The 22,916-nt window shown below is 44.9% G+C and overlaps 1 protein-coding gene across 1 annotated transcript in view; it reads right to left on the reverse strand.

Annotated features, from left to right (window-relative positions):
* Positions 1-14,895: 14,895 nt before the first annotated feature.
* The window catches only part of LOC149286414 (hepatocyte nuclear factor 1-beta-like), a 70,848-nt gene continuing 62,827 nt past the window's right edge, over positions 14,896-22,916 (reverse strand). The window contains exons 7-9 of the mRNA XM_089494199.1: positions 21,898-22,089; positions 21,067-21,185; positions 14,896-15,837 (exon numbers count right to left, since the gene is read on the reverse strand). Of these exons, the coding sequence (XP_089350325.1) occupies positions 15,817-15,837; positions 21,067-21,185; positions 21,898-22,089 (332 nt within the window). The 3' untranslated portion in view covers positions 14,896-15,816. The remainder of the gene's footprint in view (positions 15,838-21,066; positions 21,186-21,897; positions 22,090-22,916) is intronic.

The raw sequence follows: 22,916 nt of genomic DNA on the forward strand, positions 1-22,916 counted from the left end.
CTGGACTCTTAGGACCCATGCATCATTTAAATAGCATACCTCCAAAGAGACCCGAAGCAGCTTTATTTTGGCAGTCTGTAACAGGCCTGGGTTTCTAGATTGCATGCTGCCACAGCAACTGTCTCTTGAAACACAATGTGTAGCTAAGACAAAATCCTTAAATCTCCAACCTGAGCCAAAGATTCATGCTAACAATTATGCTTTACATGTAACCAGCCCCTGGGGTTCAGTGTGAAAATGCTGGGGAAGGCCAAACAAAATCATCTACTGAATGCAACATTCATTTCCCCACGTCTTCAAATGCAACTTTCGTGGCACAAAACAACACTGACTTGGCATGACATTTTCCAAAGGCTTGGAAGGTTAACAACACAGCAATGTTGCAGGTAGACAGGTCCACAACTTTTGTTCTCTGAGCAGCTTTGCTGGAGGGGAAGGTGTGTTGTGACACTTGATACCTTTGTAGATGCCTAATAGTGTTTTCTCTTCAATGTTTTTTCCTTTGCTTAATATACATATTTTATCATTTGTATTACCTGGCATCCTGTTCATGACATACACATGCGTAGGTCATGCTATGCACACCAGTGGAATTACTTGCCATAGCACAATGGAGGTATTTGGTTGACAGCATTTAAATTGGAGTTTGCATACAGCAGGGTTGCACACTGCAGTTGTGGATTGTGCATTGTGGCTGTGCATTGAGCACTGCAATTGTACGTTGCGCATTTTGCATTTCACAGCGGAACCCATCGTGTGTTGCACTATGTTGCTATTCTGCGTGAGGGTTGTGTAATGCTAGCATAGTGCATTGCTGCATGTGGATAAGGGAATAAGGGAAACTGAAATGGAGGTGCGTGACGTGAACGAAAAGGCGGTCATTGGGCAAACTCGGTGTTCGGAGAGCAGTGGCATAAGGATAATGGGATTGCTTAGTCATGGAAAAGAGAGCGTCCTGCGCATGCAGCAAAGCATCCCTGAACACTGGCAAGGAATCTGCTGAGCCAGTGCTGCTCCCAGCCGCAGGAAGGAAACCCAGCAGGCTTTTCATGGAAAGCGTGAATGAAAACAAGAAAGGCCAAACCATCATTCTTCCCCTGTATCCTGTCTCCAGTGGTGCCCGGTTATAGAAACCTACCCTGGAAAGAAAAAGCCCCACACGAAACAATTGCGGTGATAAACTATCCCTCCGTTCCCCTTCCCCTCTTGAAAAGATCTGAAATGCCCGCGCTGCATTTAAGAATGGCCCCACATTGCAAGGGATCACAATTGGCCTGATGAGGTTGGCTATTCGAGCATCATGACAACTGGAGGGCACCTTGGAAACCATCAGATGCAATCCAGACACACACACATAACACACAACACACATAACACAGAGACCGCTCTTCGTGGCTAGAAATCGAGAGCTCAGCATCTCCAAGAGCCCAGCCTTTACTTGGAGACCTTCCAGCAAGGGATAACCTGGCCACCCAATCCCTCTAGGGCTGCATCTACACTGCAGAATTAATGCAGTTTTAAATGTCATGGCTGAAATGCAATGCAATAATGGGACCTGCAGTTATGTGAGATATTTAGCCTTCTCTGTCGGAGAGCTCTGGTGGCACAACAGACTACAAACTAGGCTTCAAGTTGTTGCCAAGGCGGTTAAAGTGGAACCATAGTGCTAAAATTCAGTGGTTTAAAAGAGTAAAGAGCCATCTGCCACGTCGGACTATGGGCCGATTCTTACTGTTAGTTCCAATAACAGGAAACCTATTGATCCAAGGACCCATTAACACTGTACTATTATAGTGGGCCCTTGGTATCTAATGGTGTTTGGTTCCAGAAGTAGCACCACTGTGGACAGCAAAATCCATGGATGCTCAAGTCCCATTCAATACAACAGCATAGTAAAATGGTGTCCCTTATATAACATTATCACACCATGACACTAACCCATTGGCAACCCAAAATAAATGGAACCACTGTCTTAGTTGTACATTAGACCTCACTTTTCTCTGAAAACCGGGATGTATCCGTGATAAGAGCGGCAGAAACGGATCGCATTTTTGAGATCGTGATTTTGTTTAAGGAGCTGCACATGGGTAACTGCGCAACTTGGACATCACTGGAAGGGTGGGAGCGGTGGAGTCTTGCGAGGTCATGCAACAACAGCGCATCCCGTGATCGCACTGGTAATTAAATCTTATTGAAAAGTGGCAGTTTTAACACGGGATTAGAGCGGTTTGCACATTGCGCCACGCATCCAGGACTGTTGCCAAATCAGAACTATGCGGATCGGTTTCTGCTATGACTGATAATGTGATAATCTCCAAAGTCAAGATCCGTCGTTTGGGATTTGTATATCTTTATAATATTTTCAAGCCATGGTCGGTTGGATCCGTGGATAAAGTATCCACAGATACAGACGGCTGACGGTACGGCGCTATTATATCCGTGGCAGTTGAAGTGGAATCAAAGCACTAAGCTTCTGTAGTCTGAATGGGCCTCGGCTGATGAATATTGACTCAGGATTTAGGCAAATCCCATTGATCCAGTGGATCTACTTAAATGAGACTAACAATAGGATCCAGACCTGTGTGTCTGTCGAAGCTGCCAACAGATGCCAGCCAATAGCCACTTCCCAGTTTCCACTGGGAGATAACCAGTTGCGACGTTCATTAGCACTGAGTTGTCAAGCAATTGAAGCACATACAAACTCTTTCCAATGGTGGCCATTGTTTTTAAAGTTGTCCCATAGAGACAAGAAGAATAGTCTCATTCAGCTAATCTATGGTAGAAATCTGGACTGGTCAGCAGAAAGATATGCAAGGAAAACACCAGAACACACACACACACACACACACACACACACAAAAACCCCAGATACACAAAAAGGAAGCTCAGCATCTATCTCCCCCAATTAAACAGAAAGACGAGGAGAGGTTTATAAGGTTTGTGCCGAAAGGCACAATCGTCATGGGCTATATAATGTATATATTATATATACTATAATACACACACACTAATATATAGTATATATGTATAATATATAACAATAACACAAAATATATGAATAACACAAAAGCTTTTAAGGAAGAAGATGGAAATGATTCATGGGTACGTAGCGAATATGGATTACGAAGCCGTAACCGCGATGCAGGATTCCAGACATTGTTTTCGCATTCATATTTCGATGTTATTATACACAGGTCTAAGTAATGAATGCCTATGGCTAATTTTATTTTCACTATCGTGGTGTAGTGGTTTGAATGTTGGACTATAACTCTGGTTGGAATCCCGGCTTGGCTATGGAAACCCATTGGGTGGCATTGAGCAAGTCACACTCTCTCAGCCTCAGAGGATGGCAATGGCAAACCCGATCTGAAGACGTTTTGCCAAGTAAACCCCAGGATAGGTTTTGCCTTAAGTCGGAAATGACTTAAAGGTACACAACAACAACAACAGGGTCACCATTAGATTTCCCGCATGGTAGAATGGGGTTGGACTGGATGGCCCTTGCGGTCTCTTCCAACTCTATGATTCTATGACTTGAAGGCACATAACAACAACAGGGTCATCATAAGTCAGAGGTGACTTGAAACAACAACAGGGTCACCATAAGTCAGAAGTGACTTGAAGGCACACAACAACCACAACAACAACCAGTCTATTTGGGGCATTCCCTGTCAGTTGTGGTTCTTTTTTGCACTGGTTACAAATGGCAGGAGGCACTGGATGGAAAACGCAGAAAGCAACCAGATCAGGGCTCCTAAAAACTGGAGCAAGGCCTATATGTCCTGATTTTCCCCCTTTAGTTGTCTTGTTTTATACATTGAAATGTCCCAAACCCTTTAACCCTATAAGGAAAGTGTTCTGATCACTCCATATTTCGATTGCCTTGTTCAGTACTTATAACACCTTTGAGACTCACTGAAAGAAAGATGTTGGCAGCAGGAGCTTTCCTAGACTTAAGCCTATTTCTTTTCATAGACTTAAGTCTATTTCTTCAGATGCATTTAGACTGAAGTCTAGGAAAGCTCCTGCTGCCAACTTCTTTCTTTCAGTGAGTCTCAAAGGTGCTCCAAGATCTCTCCACATACTTGACCCTATATATGCATCTAAGGAAGTAGACTGAAGTCTAGGAAAGCTCCTGCTGCCAACTTCTTTCTTTCAGTGAGTCTCAAAGGTGCTACAAGATCTCTCCACATACTTGACCCTATATATGCATCCAAGGAAGTAGACTGAAGTCTAGGAAAGCTCCTGCTGCCAACTTCTTTCTTTCAGTGAGTCTCAAAGGTGCTCCAAGATCTCTCCACATACTTGACCCTATATATGCATCTAAGGAAGTAGACTGAAGTCTAGGGAAGCTCCTGCTGCCAACTTCTTTCTTTCAGTGAGTCTCAAAGGTGCTCCAAGATCTCTCCACATACTTGACCCTATATATGCATCTAAGGAAGTAGACTGAAGTCTAGGGAAGCTCCTGCTGCCAACTTCTTCCTTTCAGTGAGTCTCAAAGGTGCTACAAGATCTCTCCACATACTTGACCCTATATATGCATCTAAGGAAGTAGACTGAAGTCTAGGAAAGCTCCTGCTGCCAACTTCTTTCTTTCAGTGAGTCTCAAAGGTGCTACAAGATCTCTCCACATACTTGACCCTATATATGCATCCAAGGAAGTAGACTGAAGTCTAGGAAAGCTCATGCTGCCAACTTCTTTCTTTCAGTGAGTCTCAAAGGTGCCACAAGATCTCTCTACGCACTGATAGACTAACATAGCTATATCTTTGAATTCTTGTTCAATGCTCTTCTTGGAGATAAACCCAGAAGGCAGCAGAGCATTTGCAACAACGGAGTATCATCATGGAGCCGTTGGAAGGGAATGGAAGGCTTCTCTATGACCCAAGTGTTTGCACTGGTCAAATCTTGGAAGGCCCCACAACTGGCCAAGAGAACGTCAAATCCCATCGAAGCCAAAATAAACCGTGGGTCCTCCCAGGCTCTCTTGCAATCTGATCTCTACAGATATCAATCCCTAGCTCAGACACAAAAGGGGTTAAGAGTGTGTACAAACACAGAGGACGGGTCTCCAAAAGCGTTCTTCTCAATCCCTCTCAGCATGCCACCTGAAAAAGTGAAGGATCAGCCTAAGCAAACCCAATGGCTGACTTCAAAGGACGGCATCTATTTGCTGTCTGCAAGAGACACACACAATGCCTTTTCTTTTCCCCTCAAACCCAATTCTTCATCAGAAAAGAGCTGTGGTGCCGCATTTAGCATTTGGAGACGGAGAGGTAGAGTTGGAGGAAGCATTTGATGCATCATTCCTTCCATCAACAACAGAACAATACACAGATTAACGTGGAAATCATTCCTGCCTACCCAGGGTCACATAGTATATAAGCATATATATATCCAGCTCTCTTCCGTGCCAGCATTCTCTGAAGATGCCAAAGCCACAGATGCTGGCGAAACGTCAGGAACGAAGCCCATTGGGTGACCTTTGACAAGTTACACTCTCTCAGCCTCAGGGGAAGGCCATGGCAAACCCTCCTCTGAACAAATCTTGCCAAGAAAACCCCATGATAGGTTTGCCTTAGGGCCGGCATAAGTTGGAAATGACTTCAAGGCACACAGCAGCAGCAACAAACAGAATTAAATGTACATGGGCCTGCTCCAGTTTTCACTCTATGCTACTACTGAGCATTATGGAAAGGTTTCAGTGGTCCCTTCGATGTGGCGAAGGAGAATTTCCCTGGAACAAGACCCTTCGGATGGAGACAAACCAGAACGTTTTTATTCCGGAGGCCGAAAATATCAATAGTGCCCTCCAGTGGTGTCCAAAAATGTCAGATAAACTAAACCATTCCGGAGTAGCTGGTCATTTAACAAATACAAACAAAACCCCATCAGTGGCCTGTTACAGACTGCCAAAATAAAGCTGCTTGGGGTCTCTTTGGAGGTATGCTATTTAAATGATGCATGGGTCCTAAGAGTCCGGAGGTCGCGCCAAAGCCACACTCCATTCCTAAGCACTGGAGTGCAGCTTTGGTGCAGCTTCCGGATTCTTAGGACGCATGCATCATTTAAACAGCATACCTCCAAAGAGACCCCAAGCAGCTTTATTTTGGCAGTCTGGAACAGGCCAGTGACACCTTTATCAGCCAACCCAAATGCACAATATACCTGTTGCAAGCTTTATAACAAATACAGAAGCTTTATAACAAATACAAAAGCGTCGAAAGCTTGCAACAAGTATATTGTGCATTTCGTTAGGCACAATAACGAAACGTTTGATGTCATTTTGTTGTTGTTGTGTGCCTTCAAGTTAAGTGATGTTAGTTTAGTTGTTTGTTTGTTAAGTGACACATTTAGTTGTTAGTTAAGTGATGTTAGTTGGGTTGTGCATATTTGTAAATGTTTTAATAATAATAATTAATAATTTGTTTTATGTATATACCGCTATTCCAAAGATCATAGCGGTGAACAGCAAGTAAGCTAATTAGCCCCCAACAGTCTGGGTACTCGTTTTAGCTCCCTCCTCGGAAGGATGCAAGCCTGAGTCGAGCTTGGGCCCTTTTGCTGGTCTTGAACTCGCAACCTTGTGGTCTTGAGTGAATGGCTGCAGTACAGGCATTGAACCACTGCGCCACCAGGGCTCCTTCCCACTGCGCCACCAGGGCTCCTTCCCACTTCGCCACCAGGGCTCCTTCCCACTGCGCCACCAGGGCTCCTTCCCACTGCGCCACCAGGGCTCCTTCCCACTGCGCCACCAGGGCTCCTTCCCACTGCGCCACCAGGGCTCCTTCCCACTGCGCCACCAGGGCTCCTTCCCACTGCGCCACCAGGGCTCCTTCCCACTGCGCCACCAGGGCTCCTTATGGGTTGTGTTAATGTTTTTTTTAACCTTGGAGAATTTAATAGATATATTTTATAATAATAACAACAACAACAACAACAACAACAACAACAACAGAGCAACATCAAGGTTTGCTTTTTGGAATCTATATTTCTGGAATATTTTCAAACCAGTTCACTCCATGGATGAATGCGGAGAGCCAACTGTACATGCGTTTTGGCTTCTTTGTGGCTGGAACTGAAAAGGGGAAGAGATAAGTGATCCAAGACCCATTGGTTCACTTGTCAGTCACAACCTCGACCGGTGGTGCACCAACATAGTGCGTTCCCTTCCATAGAGAAACGAAACCAAACCCAGCCCAGAGCTGTGCTATCAATGCCAGCGGTGCTACCAGAGTTGGTAACCTCGCGGTGACCTAGCCAATCTGCCCTCCGATCTCCAAGAGCAAACACTCGAACTGTTGGCAAAGGGGATTTGCCTGTCTCAACAGGTGTGGGTTGGGCCTCACTTTCTACTTTGGGGGGTGATAGAGAGGTCACTTCTTTTCCCACACGCTTCATAAGACACCCCCCCCCCCCAATGAACCCACAAGCAGCTGGCGCGGTTTTGCACTTCCATTCGGATAGCCATCGAGGATGATAATTCTTACAGCATTGGCTTGGGTGAGCCATATGGTATTATGATTTCAATTATAGGCCTTCTTATCCGCTAGGGTTTGGATCCAGGACCCCCCTTGGATACCAAAATCCATGGATGCTCAAGTCCCATTAAATACAATGTTCAATGGTGATACTACTCCTTCTTTCAGTGTCTGCGTTCATGGCTAGCCTAGTCCCCCATTTCTTTTTATGCTGGTTACAAAGCATATACAACAGTATCTGCTGGGGTTTCGTTCCACGATCCTTTGCGGATACCAAAATCCATGTATGCTCAAGTCCCATGAAATACAATGGCATCGTAACATGGTGCCCCTTATATAAAAAGGCAAAATCAAGGTTTGCTTATGGGAATGTTTTTCAAGTATTTCCAAGCCGTGAATGCTTGAATCCATGGATTTAAAAAATCCATGGATAAGGAGGGCTCACCATACATCAGGATCCTATATGACCATTGCATGTTACCAAATCCGTGGATGCTCAAGTCCCATTGAATACAATGGAGTAGCAAAATGGTGTCCCTTATATAAAAGGGCAAAACCAAGATCAGATCACTTTAATAATTCAATATTGTCTATACCTTGGCTCTTGGTATCTGCTGGGATTTGGTTCCAGGGTGCCCCTTGGATACCAAAATCAGTGGATGCTCAAGTCCCATTAAATACAATGGAGCAACAAAATGGTGTCCCTTATATAAAAGGGCAAAACCAAGATCAGATCACTTTAATAATTCAATATTGTCTATACCTTGGCTCTTGGTATCTGCTGGGATTTGGTTCCAGGGTGCCCCTTGGATACCAAAATCAGTGGATGCTCAAGTCCCATTAAATACAATGGAGCAACAAAATGGTGTCCCTTATATAAAAGGGCAAAACCAAGATCAGATCACTTTAATAATTCAATATTGTCTATACCTTGGCTCTTGGTATCTGCTGGGATTTGGTTCCAGGGTGCCCCTTGGATACCAAAATCAGTGGATGCTCAAGTCCCATTAAATACAATGGAGCAACAAAATGGTGTCCCTTATATAAAAGGGCAAAACCAAGATCAGATCACTTTAATAATTCAATATTGTCTATACCTTGGCTCTTGGTATCTGCTGGGGTTTGGTTCCAGGGTGCCCCTTGGATACCAAAATCAGTGGATGCTCAAGTCCCATTAAATACAATGGAGCAACAAAATGGTGTCCCTTATATAAAATGGCAAAATTAAGGTCTGATCGCTTTAAAAAGAGTGATGAAATACTTCGAGATGTTCTAGACCTTGGCTCAGTCATATATCAGAACGGGGACCATAGTCGAGAGAGAAGAAGAATAGTTTTTTGTGGGGTTTTTCGGGTTCTGGAAGAGTTTATTCCTGACGTTTCGCCAGCATCTGTGTTCTCTGAAGGCGCTGGTGAAACGTCAGGAATAAATAGCCTGAAAACCCCCACAAAAAAACTATGGATCCCAGCCACGAACGCCTTCGACTTCACAAAGAAGATGAATGTTTAGAGTTGGAAGCGGTATAGTAATGCTATAGTTGCTAAAGAACTGGATTGGAGAGCCTCAGGTGTAAAGACCTTATGAAGAGGCCAGTCTCTTCCGGGATTATTCACATTGTGAATTTAGATGCTGAATTTTAAATATGGACTGCTTTTAAAATGCGTACGACTTCTTTGTCCTTTGAAACCGTTGCATGTGTTAATATGTTTTAATGGACGTTGCTCATTGCTGATTTGCTGTTGTTCTCTGAGGAACATGGCGAGAGATGGGTAAGAAATAATAATAATAACAACAACAACAATAGTTTTTTTGTGGGTTGTGGGTTTTTTGTGGGTTGGTTCCAGGGTGCCCCTTGGATACCAAAATCGGTGGATGCTCAAGTCCTATTAAATACAATGGAGCCACAAAATGGTGTCCCTTCTATAAAATGATGCCGGCCACAGATGCTGGCGAAACGTCAGGAAGAAGCTCTTCTAGAACATGGCCACATCGCCCCAAAAACCCACAACGAACTATGGATGCCAGCCGTGAAAGCCTTCAACATAATAATAATAATAATAATAATATGCATCTGAAGATGTAGACTGAAGTCTAGGAACAGGGACGTAGCCAGGACTTTAGGAAGGAGGGTGTCCAGACTAAGTGCCAGCATTATATTGGGACTTGGGTGCGGCGGTGCAGCAGCATGCACCATTCATTTTTCTAATGGAAGGGTGGGTCCGGACCCCAAGAATCCCCCCTTGGCTACGTCCCTGCTAGGAAAGCTCATGCTGCCAACTTCTTTCTTGGTGCAAGATCTCTCTACGTACTGACTCCACAGACTAACACGGCTATCTCTTTGAATTCAACCTCCCCAAGATATTGTAGCCCAGGGTTAGGTGGAAACAGAAGGATAAATACAGAATTAAATTCAAATACAGTGGTACCCCGGGATACGAATTGATCGCGTTACGAAATTTCCGGGGTACGAAAAAGTTAGATTGGAAAAAACTGTTCCGGGTTACGAAAGATTTTTCGGGTTACGAAATTCATTTCGGCGCGAAATTCAAATGCGAAGCGCGGCTAGCGGCTTTCCAGCGCTAACGGAAAGCCTTTTCGGGTTGCGAAATGTATCGGGTTACGAACGGCGCCGCGGAATGAATTAATTTCGTAACCCGAGGTAGCACTGTAACTCCTTGAAAAATTTAGCTTGTGTTGTGATGCCATGTGCCAACTTTTCCCACTGCCCTTCTGCCATCCTCACCCAGCTCAGGCCTTGAACAGCAGCCACAGTGCCCACTGTTGTGGAACACCAGGACGATGGGCGTTGGAGTTATACACATTTTAGTGTAATACATGTAACCAGGGGCTGCTGTATTATGTTAGTTTGAACCCGTGAATGATCAACTTGGAGCTGCCCTGTTTTAGGGAAGGCAGGACGCACCAACGGACGATGGCAGGGGAGGTTTAGGGTCATACTAGAAATACATTTATCACTGTATGTGTGTGTGTGTGTGTGTGTGTGTTTTAACAGACTTTGTGCTCTCTTTAGTGACAAATGACTTATTTATTTGTTTAGAGTATTTATCCCCTGCTCTTCAGCCACAAAGGCTTTCAGATCGGCTTACCGTTTCTTTCCCCTCACCAACACACCTTGCATTTAGCGTGCTGTGTCCAACCAGACGTTGCGGAGATGTATATTAACCCATTTCCCATCCCACGATGGATTTTCCTCGGAGATATGGAACTCGGCCGTCGGATTTGCAACTAAGCCACGCTTATCTTTCCATGGCCACTCACCAACCGTAGCACGCTAAATGCAAGATAGGAAGGTGAGGAAAATCATCCGCTACAAAAGGCGTCTTTTACTTGCAAATGCAAAAATTTACCACTCTGGTTGCTGCAACCCTCCCTGAGGAAATCCCATAGTGTGATTTAAAAATGGGTGAAGTTTAGGGAATAAACATTCCCTAAAATCAGGATTAACATAGCGTATGATCTAGTATGTCCTTCATGGTGCAAGAGGCTTTAGGTTGAGACATAGGCCTGTTACAGATTGCCAAAATAAAGCTGCTTCGGGTCTTTTTGGAGGTATGCTGTTTAAATGATGCATTCATCCTAAGAATCCGGAAGCTGCACCAAAAGCTGCACTCCGGTGCTTAGGAATGGAGTGTGGCTTTGGCGCGACCTCCGGACATTTAGGAGCCATGCATCATTTAAATAGCATACCTCCAAAGAGACCCAAAGCAGCTTTATTTTGGCAGTCTGTAACAGGCCTTACTCTCACCTACACAAGATGTAGATGTTGGTCTACAAGACGCTGGAACCAAAGCTGGCAGCAAGATCCCAGACTTCAGAGCTTGAGATTCGCTCTCAAATCTCAGCTCCAGGGATCTTCTATCTCTTCATTTCCAGATTACCAGATTAAGGGACAGTCCTATAAAAGCTGTATGAGAAGGCATTTATTTAACCAAGGATTCTGCTTGTAGGACGCCTACTGGAAACGTCTTCCTTTGGACACAGTTCTTGGAAGTGCAGAAGTCCTCTATGGGGCCTTCAAGTCCCTTGTCAATTTATAGCGACCCCATGAATTAAATAGGGTTTTCTGAGGCATGGGATATGTGACTTTGCCAGGTCCTTCTTCTCAAACACAAGTTGAGTCTCCCTTATCCAAAATCCAGAAGTGGACTTTGTTCGGATTTGGGATTCTTTGCATATACTTAATGAGAGAGTTGGAGATGGGGTCCAAGTCTAAACATGGCATTCGTTTTGGTTTTGTATACACTTCACTATAAACACAACCCGAAGGCAATTTTATACCCAACGTGTTTAATAATTTTGTGCATGAAACAAAGTTTGTGTGCGTTCAACCGTCGGAAAGCAAAGGGGTCACTATCTCAGCCGCCCATGCAGACAATTTTTGGATTTTGGAGTATTTTGGATTTCAGAACTGCAGATAAAGGTGACTCAACTTGGTTTCGTTGATGGTCTCCCGGCCAAAGCTAAACAGGGCTGACTCTGCTTAGCTTCCAAGATCAGACATGATCTGGTGCCTTTAGCCTCTTTGGACACCCTAAAATTACTGGGAGAGAGGAAGCCATGCTTTATGTAGCGGGATCCAGACAAGGGTTTTAGGCTTGGATCTTGGCTACTAGGCTTGACTTGGGGCAGATACTAGGTCTATATAATGAGTATGCAGAGAGATCTTGTAGCACCTTTGAGACTCACTGAAAGAAGTTGGCAGCATGAGCTTTCCTAGACTTCAGTCTACTTCCTCCGATGCATTTGAAGAAGTAAATTTAAGCGTATGAAAAACCATGCTTGCAAGACGTCCCTGACTTCTGACTTCTCCAGACTAACACGGCTATATCTTTGAATTCCAGGCCTGTATAATGTACATCTGGAGATGAGTAGCTCCTCTTCTACTTCTGAATCCTGAGCCCAGATCATTCCAACCTTCTCCCATATATCCCCCCCTGGGAAAACAGAATAAGCGTTAGCCCCTTTTCATTTCCCGCCTGGGCTGTGCCTTTTTAGATAGCCCAAAAAACCCACAAGAAACTATGGATGCTGGCCATGAAAGCCTTCGACTTCACATCGTTTTAGATTGTTACGTCTAAGGGCACCATTGTGGTTTTACGCATATGTTAGCATACTCTCCATCTGTCCCAGTTTGGCTGGGACAGTCCCAGTTATTCCTCTGTCAACCAGCTTTTTCAGATGCTTTTAAAATGAGCCGGTTTCTCTCTACTTCTCCCACTTTCCTCTCCAGCTTCTTCTTACTTCAACTGCTACAAACTGATAGGATTCAAAGATATAGCTGTGTTAGTCTGTAGGATCAGTATGCAGAGATCTTGTAGCACCTTTGAGACTGACTGAAAGAAAGAAGTTGGCAGCATGAGCTTTCCTAGACTTCGGTCTACCTTCTCAGGTGCATATAGTGAAGTCTGCGAACGCTCCTGCTGCCAACTTCTTTCTTTCAGTGAGTCTCAAAGGTGCTACAAGATCTCTCCATATACCTGACCCTATATATGCATCTAAGGAAGTAGACTGAAGTCTAGGGAAGCTCATGCTGCTAACTTCTTTCTTTCAGTGAGTCTCAAAGGTGCTCCAAGATCTCTCCACATACTTGACCCTATATATGCATCTAAGGAAGTAGACTGAAGTCTAGGGAAGCTCCTGCTGCCAACTTCTTTCTTTCAGTGAGTCTCAAAGGTGCTACAAGATCTCTCCATATACCTGACCCTATATATGCATCTAAGGAAGTAGACTGAAGTCTAGGGAAGCTCATGCTGCTAACTTCTTTCTTTCAGTGAGTCTCAAAGGTGCTCCAAGATCTCTCCACATACTTGACCCTATATATGCATCTAAGGAAGTAGACTGAAGTCTAGGAAAGCTCCTGCTGCCAACTTCTTTCTTTCAGTGAGTCTCAAAGGTGCTCCAAGATCTCTCCACATACTTGACCCTATATATGCATCTAAGGAAGTAGACTGAAGTCTAGGAAAGCTCCTGCTGCCAACTTCTTTCTTTCAGTGAGTCTCAAAGGTGCGACAAGATCTCTCCACATACTTGACCCTATATATGCATCTAAGGAAGTAGACTGAAGTCTAGGAAAGCTCCTGCTGCCAACTTCTTTCTTTCAGTGAGTCTCAAAGGTGCGACAAGATCTCTCCACATACTTGACCCTATATATGCATCTAAGGAAGTAGACTGAAGTCTAGGAAAGCTCCTGCTGCCAACTTCTTTCTTTCAGTGAGTCTCAAAGGTGCTCCAAGATCTCTCCACATACTTGACCCTATATATGCATCTAAGGAAGTAGACTGAAGTCTAGGAAAGCTCCTGCTGCCAATTTCTTTCTTTCAGTGAGTCTCAAAGGTGCTCCAAGATCTCTCCACATACTTGACCCTATATATGCATCTAAGGAAGTAGACTGAAGTCTAGGAAAGCTCATGCTGCTAACTTCTTTCTTTCAGTGAGTCTCAAAGGTGCTACAAGATCTCTCCACATACTTGACCCTATATATGCATCTAAGGAAATAGACTGAAGTCTAGGAAAGCTCCTGCTGCCAACTTCTTTCTTTCAGTGAGTCTCAAAGGTGCTCCAAGATCTCTCCACATACTTGACCCTATATATGCATCTAAGGAAGTAGACTGAAGTCTAGGAAAGCACATGCTGCCAACTTCTTTCTTTCAGTGAGTCTCAAAGGTGCTCCAAGATCTCTCCACATACTTGACCCTATATATGCATCTAAGGAAGTAGACTGAAGTCTAGGAAAGCTCCTGCTGCCAACTTCTTTCTTTCAGTGAGTCTCAAAGGTGCTCCAAGATCTCTCCACATACGTGACCCTATATATGCATCTAAGGAAGTAGACTGAAGTCTAGAAAAGCTCCTGCTGCCAACTTCTTTCTTTCAGTGAGTCTCAAAGGTGCTCCAAGATCTCTCCACATACTTGACCCTATATATGCATCTAAGGAAGTAGACTGAAGTCTAGGAAAGCTCCTGCTGCCAACTTGTTTCTTTCAGTGAGTCTCAAAGGTGCTACAAGATCTCTCCACATACTTGACCCTATATATGCATCTAAGGAAGTAGACTTAAGTCTAGGAAAGCTCCTGCTGCCAACTTCTTTCTTTCAGTGAGTCTCAAAGGTGCTACAAGATCTCTCTGCATATTGATTCTACAGCTTTCCTAACTACTTTTAGCTTGCAAAGAGTTAACTGTGTTAGTCTTTGGAAAGGGATGGGCATCAAAGAATCAAGCAGCACCTTTCAGACTGATTTATGTTAGCATGAGCTTTCATGCATGTCAGTCCACTCCTGATCTGGATGCGAAATGTGAATCTGAGGAAGAGAGTTGATCCCATTATTCCCCTCTCCTTTCTTTTTTAACTAGTTTTAAAAGACAACAGAGGTACCAGGATTTGGCTAAAGTTAGAGGACATTGGAAAGGGATGGCTTATATGTTTTATGAAGGACTACCCCTTTATTTCTAGTAGCTGATGCTTTATTTCCTAGCCTTGATTTTGATGCCCACAACGGTAAAAAAAAAACCCACTAAGGCCATCCCTGTTTTTTCCCAAACCATCCTTGGATAGTTTTGTGTTCTTCTTTCTCACGAAACGCCAAACTCAAAATCAAGGCACGTTGCAAATGTACAAAACCAACAAAAGGAAGGCTTAATAAGGGATCGCATGTTGCTATGTACAAACGTGGAACATTGCACTTAATTTCTTTATACATGCATTGGGCAACGTTAATTTTCTTTAGTATAAATCTCTTTCCGTAGGCCGCGGAGAAGGCGAGGGAAGAGCCAAGGAAATTGAGTTCCTCTATATACATTTCGGACGGCTCAGTTCGATGGCCCCTCTTTTTCAACCTGAAGTAACAGCCCCAGTTTTTCCTCTCTCTTTCTCCAATTCGTTCTGGCAGAGGAATGCAACTTTATAAATATGATTGATCTTCTGCTTTGCACGCTCTCCAAGCTCCTTCTCAGTCCGGTCACCATTTTGTTCTTTCGTCTCTCTCTCTCTCTCTCGCAAGAAACCAATGCCCCCGGGAAGGCCAATACTTTCAAAATCCTGAAGACAAAAAGCCTTGGTAAATACTGTGGGGAAAGCGCTGCCTCGGAGGAGCAGGCCCACGCAGACACCATTTTTTGCTCCTGTGGCAACAGGTCGCTGAAAGCTGTTGTCTCTGACCCTCTCTCTGGGTTGAGTTGTCTGGTGTGAACGATGCCGGACAATCTCACCACTGTGGTCAACCCGCCTGGCCCCAAGACTCCATCGTCGGTCGCTGGCAGGATGAGGTCAAAAATGCCATTTCTAGTTTGTAGAAGCAAGGAAGCGGTGTGTGGAGCGGTATCACCAAGCTTGTAGTGGACACTGGGGGGGAAAAGATCAGGGTGGGGGAAGAAATGGGACCAAAGGGTTAGATGTTTTATGGGAGGAAGGTAACAGCACCAGGTACTTGGGAATGATGTCTAGGGAAGGGCAACTAAAGTATTGAAAGGTCTGGAAACCATGCCCTACGAGAAGAGACTTGGGGAGCTGGGTGTGTTTCACCTGGTGAAGAGATGGTTAAGAGGTGATATGATAGCCCTGTTTTAGTATTTGAAAGGGTGCCATGTTGAGGACGGAGCAAGCTTGTTTTCTGCTGCTGCAGAGAACAGGACCCGGAGCAATGGATGGAAGCTACAGGAAAAGAGATTTCACCTCAACATTAGGAGGAACTTCCTGACAGTAAGAGCTTTTTAACAGTGAAACACACTCGCCCTATATCTGTGCATTTCATTTTTCCGCTCTAAGTGCAGTACCTTACATTTCTCCCTGTTGAAGTTCATTTTGTTAGCCCAGCTTTCTAGTCTATTCAGGTCATTTTGAATCTTGATCCTGTCCTCTGGGGTATTAGCTGTTCCTCCTAATTTGGTGTCATCTGCAAATTTGATAAGTATGCTCCCAATTCTGTCATCCAGGTCATTGATAAAGATGTTGAATAGCCCTGGGCCCAGGACAGAGCCCTGTGGGACCCCACTGGTCACTTCTCTCCAGGATGAAAAGGAGCCATTGCTGAGCACCCTTTGGGTTCGTCCGGTCAACCAATTACAGATCCATTTAACAGTTCCTTTGTCTAGCCCACATTTTACAAGCTTGTTTGCAAGAATGTCATGGGGAACTTTGTCAAAGGCCTTACTGAAATCAAGATACACTACATCCACAGCATTCCCTCCATCTACCAAGCTGGTCATTTTATCCAAAAAGGAGATCACATTAGCCTGGCATGACTTTTTCTATGGCATTCCTTTCTAGATGTTCACAAACTCTCTGTTTAATGATCTGATCCAGAATCTTTCCTGGTATTGATGTCAGACTAACTGAACAATAACTGTTGGGATCCTCTTTCTTCCCCTTTCTGAAGATGGGGACAACGTTTGCCCTCCTCCAGTCTGCTGGGATCTCTCCTGTTCTCCAGGAGTTTTCAAATATGATTGCCAATGGCTCCGATATGACATTTGCCAGTTCTTTTAATACCCTTGGATGGAGTTCATCTGGTCCCGGAGACTTAAATTCATTTAGATTAACAAGGTGTTCCTCGACTATCTCTTTACTTATTCTGTGCTGAAATTCCCCTATTCTGTCCTCTGCTCCATTATCCTCAGGTTGAGCACCCTTTGCCTTTTCTGAGAAGACGGAGGCAAAGAAGGTGTTGAATAATTCTGCCTTTTCTCTTTCCTCTCTACCATCTTCTTTACCATTTCCTTCTCCTTCCTTTTGCTGCGGACATACCCCCAAAAGCCCTTTTCTTAACCTCTCTAGCAAGCCTGAGACTTAGCAACAGACTTAGCAAGACCTGTTGCTAAGATTTAAAACAGCTAGTGGTTATGCCCTCCACCAGCTCTCATTTAAGGCAGATGGAGGTTCTCCGTTCATTGCAGACCCTTCTTGGAAGGCCTGGCATGGCTGAGCAGCAAGTAGCATCTTGCTAAACTGTGATTAAGAGCCGGTTTCCTGAATCGGGCCGGGCTTGTTTCAACAGGCAAGCATCAAAGTCAACTGGAGGGCAAAAGGGAGCCATCCATCAAGGGCAAAGTTAGGGTTGAGCACATGGCAGATGAATCGATAGGGCTTTTCGAAGGAAATGGTCTTCGCCCAGGAGCACGGACATGCCTGGCTGCTTTGACTGATGGAAATTGGGAGGTGAGCATTTCCCTCCCTCCTTGCCTTGCTCTCTGCAAAGGATGGGAACCCGACAGCCTAGAGAACAGTGTTTCACCTTCAGATTCATGGAGATGAATGCTTCTCTGCAAGTCCCACAAGCTCAGGTGGTTATCCATGCTCAAGAAACCACATGCAGGATGGTGGAAACCAGGTTGACTTATGGTGACCCAATGTGAACCTATGACGGGGGTTTCTTGGGTCGAGAGTGTGTGACTCACCCAAGATCACCTAGTGGGTAGGGTATTGAACTCTGCTCTCTTATGCATCTGAGGAAGTAGACTGAAGTCTAGGAGAGCTCATGAGGCCAACCTCTTTATTTCAATTAGTCTCAAAGGTGCTACAAGATCTCTCTGCATTCTGATCTCCAGAGTCATAGTCCAATGCTCAGACCACCAGCAATTCCCAAGCTTTGGTCTCCCAGATGTTTCGGACTTCACTTCCCAGAATTCCTGATTGTTGGTCAAACTAGTTCTGGTAGCTGAAGTCCAAAAACATCTGGAGGACCCATGTTTGGCAACCACTGGTTTAAACCAAATGATTTTTGTTTGTTTGTTTGTTTGTTTTAAAAAGAAACCATTCCAGGTTTCCGTTTTAATTGATTTTTATTTTTTTTTACATCTGACTCTTATTACTATTTTTTAACCATCTCAGTGGAAAAAACAATGACTGTCTGAATTAAACATTTTTAACTTTAATAGTTTATTGGCAGTCGTTCGTTGAGGAACCAGTTGCTTCTTTTTAATCTCTTTGGCCCTATACAGACAGCCAAAATAAAGCTGCTTCGAGTCACTTTGGAGGTATGGTGTTTCAATGATGCATGAGTCCTAAGAGTCTGGAAGCTGCACCAAAGCTGCACTCCAGTCCTTAGGACTGGAACATGGCTTTGGTGCGGCTTCTGGACTCTTAGGATGCATGTATCATTTAAACAGCATACCTCCAAAGTGACTCGAAGCAGCTTTATTTTGGCTGTCTGTAACAGGCCTTTCTTTTATAGGGCAAAAAATGCGATTCATAATCAAATCCTTCCATGAATGTGAGTTCAACCAAAACAAACCCACAGAATTCCTTGGAGGTCTTTAAACAGAGGCTGCATGGCCATCTGTCGGGGATACTTTGATTGAGAGTTCCTGCATGGCAGAATGGGGTTGGACTGCATGGCCCTTGTGATCTCTATGATTCTATGACTTTGGGTGCACCTGCACTGTAGAAACAATGCTGTCTGGCACCACTTAAACTGCCATGGCTCCATCCGACAAAATCCTGGGATCTGTAGTTCGGTGACGCACCAAGACTCTTTGGCAGAGATAGCTAAAGACTTTGCAAAATGACAAACCCCAGGTTTCCACAAGATGGAGTCTGGAATGCGGAGTGCATTTCAAGCACTTAAAGTGGTGTCAGACTTCATTCTTTCTACAGTGCAGATGCACCCTTTGAAGAGTTCCATCAAGAACACTTTCTCACACAATAGAGATTACCGCACTAGGGTAAAAGCGTTCCCCAATGCGTTCTCACGGGCGCGAGCCTGGAACATGATGAGAACCAGAACGCTAGTTTACCGCACGTCGGAACGCCGCCGTTGCCGCCGGGCGTTCCAAATGTGTTCCAAATGTTTTCCAGGGACGCCATTTCTGGGAACGGTTCAAAACCGTTCCCAGAAATGGCGTCCCTGGAACACATTGGGAACACATTTGGAACCCGATGGGAATGCCCGGCGGCGACAGCGGCGTTCCGCCGTGCGGTAAACTAGCGTTCTGGTTCTCATCACGCTCCAGGCTCGCGCCCGTGAGAACGCATTGGGGAACGCTTTTACCCTAGTGCGGTAATCTCCAATGAGTGAAGCATGGCAGGGAGTTAGACTGGATGACCCTTGGGAATTTCTTCCAAATCTATGATTCTATGAAACCTACTGATTCGATGCCCCCAGCGCTCATGCCAATCCAGCTTTTCGATGCTCACAGACGTCACCCCATCTGCTCCACAACCTTTGAGTGCCCACACCAGGAAACATTGGTTCAGTCTGAAACTCCAAAGTCTCATTCCACACATTCTTGAATCTGGCCCCATTATTCCATTAGTCTAGGAGACCAAGGTGGGTACTTTAAAAAAAAAAAAACCCCACAGAAAGTGCAAATACTTATCTGTTGAGAAGTTCAAGGTTTTCTCTCCTAGCTATCTCCCAATCGATAGAGGCCGCATATTTCCCACAGCCTCCAAAGCTAACTTTGAAAAATGGGGAGGGGTAGCGAGAGAGAAGGAAAAGAAGCCCTTTTGTGTGCCCTGGAACCATTTTTCATGGCAAAAAGTCAGCCCCGGCAGATCTGTAGGTATAAAAAGATCCATCGCATTTCTTTCTTGGCACCCTTTCCCTTCCATAAAGTGGAGAGGTTTAAGGGCCACTTTGCTTTTATAGCCTTTCGCTCCTGTCTGGCTTGTCTCCTTTTGCATGAGACAAATCCGAGACACACACACAAACACAAGACCAGGATCACTGTTTCTGTGACTTTTTTTAGCATAACACCCGTGCACCTTTTTTTGGAGATAGTGTAGTGGTTTGCACGCTGGAGTAGGACATGGGGAATTGTCATCGCTGTGTGCCTTCAAGTCGTTTCTGACTTATGGCAATCTGAAGGCGAAGCTATCATGGGGTTTTCTTGGCAAATTTCTGTAGAGGGGGTTTGCCATGCCATCCTCTGAGGATGAGAGAGTGTGACTTGCTTAGGATCACGCAGTGGGTTTCTATGGCTGAGTCGGGATTCAAACTCTAGTCTCCAGAGTCAATGCGCAATGCTCAAACCACTATGTCATGCTGGCTCTCAGGACACTTTTCCAGGTCTGGTGTGGCTGCTGGGCAAGTAAGGAAAGAAGGTGACTTGCTTTCCTGCCCGGCCAGCAGACCCACTAGCAGTCACAGCTGATGGATAACAGAGGTGCCCTGGCAGAACAGTGAGATGGATGGGCTGTCCCATTCTGAAGTGCTCCCTCATGTGGTCCGCACCCCCTGCAATGCCATAGTGATGCCCATGCAGCTCAGGGCCACACTTTCCCCAACCTGACTTAGAGCTCCATTGTGTGCTGTGTGCCTTCAAGTCATTTCCAACTTATGGTGACTATAAGGTAACCCTCTCATGGGGTTTTCTTAGCAAGATTGGTTCAGAGGAGGTTTGCCATTGCCTTCCCCTGAGGTTGAGAGTGTGTGGCATGCCTAAGGTCACTCAATGGGTTTCATGGCAGAGCTGGGAATCGAACTCTGGTCTCCAGAGTGGGACTACAACACTCACACCACTACACCACTGGGTCTGAGCCAACCATTTCTGCACACTGGCAGTTTGGAATCCACGGCGTAGTTTTTGATGAGCCGCTTCCCCAAAGAATATGCATATATAAGTCCTCTGTTACCTGTTTACTGGAAGACATATTGGTTAATGAACTGATGCTGCTGGCGTCCGTAACCACCATGGCCGAAGGGAACCGGGACGTGTGGGAATACTGAGGGGGTTCCTGCTTGTGCGCATACACTGTGGAGCACAAGAAACAAAAGAAAAGACATCCAAACGATTACATTTCTGCTGCCTGAAGCCTGGCAGGAAATGCCATCACCGCCCTCTCAAGGTACATGGTAGCCCAAGGCCCCAATCGAGGTATTTTGGCACATGAAGGAGAACATCCCACAAGCCCATAAAATTTTCTGTGGGTTGGATTCAGACTTAGTCATACCCAGTGTTCCCATTATGCTTTGACTAATGTGCAACCCACTGGTTTCCAAAAAAGGCCTGCTCTGAGTATGACTAAGGCTGCATTTGCACCGCAGAAATTGTGCAGCTTGACACTGCTTGAATTACAATCCTATTGAATCCTGGGATTTGTAGTTTGTGGTGGCCCCAGAACACTCTGACAGAAAAAGTTAAATAGCTCTAGTCAAATAACTCCCAGGATATGATTCTATAGGACATTAAACTGCATTAATTCAGCAGTGTAGCAGCAGCCTGAGTTCAAAGTGCAATAGTAGTTTGCAATCAATTAGCAAAACGGAGAGGAGCAGGTGAAATCTTGCCCTTCCCAGTAAACTCAGGGAAAAGCAAACTGCAGCATCTCCTGTGGGTTTTTTTCCTCATCATTAACTTGTGCCAGTTTTCATCTGGTAAAAGGGTAAAGGTAAAAGGGTATACCCTCCAGACCATGCACACTACCCTCACTGTCCTGCAACAAAGACCCAACGACGACCCTTACTATGTGAATTCTGCAGCTGTGTGACCGTAGCCATGAAGGGCTGCTGGGCCATAGGGTTGGGCGACTGTTGGATGAGGGATTGCTGGTGAGGGCTGTGCAGCTGCTGGGAGAACTGGACGGGTTGCAGGGCTGCCAGGCTGCTGGCCACGCTGTTGATGACGGGCACCGTCTGCGCTTGGGAACTGTTTAAGCCTGGAGGAGAAAGACAAGAAGGGACATATTAGAGCAAGGATGGTAGGGAACCCTTCAGGTCTCAGCCCTACATTTCATGGTAGAGAAGTTCTATAGGGCGGGTGGGCAAAACGGTAGGACCACAACCGCCACCATAAAGTATTTCTGCTCTTACTACTCACGCTGCAGAAATAATGCAGTTTGGCACTGCCATAACTGCCATGATTGCATGCTATGGAATCCTGGAATTTGTAATTTGTCGCGGCATCAGAGCTCTCCAACAGAGAAGGTGAAATATCTACCAAACTACCAATTCAGAATTCCATAGCATGGAGCCATGGCAGTTAAAGCGGTGTCAAACTGCATTATTTCTGCAGTGCGGATGAGCCTCGGTCACTCAGTCCTGGGACATTTCAATGTTTTACAATGCACCTGTATGACAAGTGGGAAACTACCAAACAATGGCACCATGGGGAAGGAAACATGGCGATTTGGAAAGGCTGTGGGACCTAAGCACCCCGAATTATAGGCCTTTGGGGAACTGAATGAGGTCCTGTATGGCCCACAGCAACCCCATAACTCTCCATACAAAGTACTTAACTACTCTCAGAACTTGGAAGCTGTGTCTCTTTATGAAACAAAACAGTTTCCTTACAACTGGCTTCTATCGGCTGCTACAGCGCTGGATAATTTCCCAATGCTTGTAAATTATTAGTAAATTGATAAATTATTAAATTATTAGTAAATTATTAGTATATTTTTTAAAAAAATTCAAAAGTGTATTAATTGCATTTCCAGAGAGGTGAACAATTTCTTGAAGCTCAATTGGCTAAACATAATAATAAGTA

Source organism: Sceloporus occidentalis, unplaced genomic scaffold, assembly GCF_023333645.1.
Source record: "Sceloporus occidentalis isolate IW3139 unplaced genomic scaffold, rSceOcc1.0.p SCAF_69, whole genome shotgun sequence".
NCBI classification, from domain to species: domain Eukaryota; kingdom Metazoa; phylum Chordata; class Lepidosauria; order Squamata; family Phrynosomatidae; genus Sceloporus; species Sceloporus occidentalis.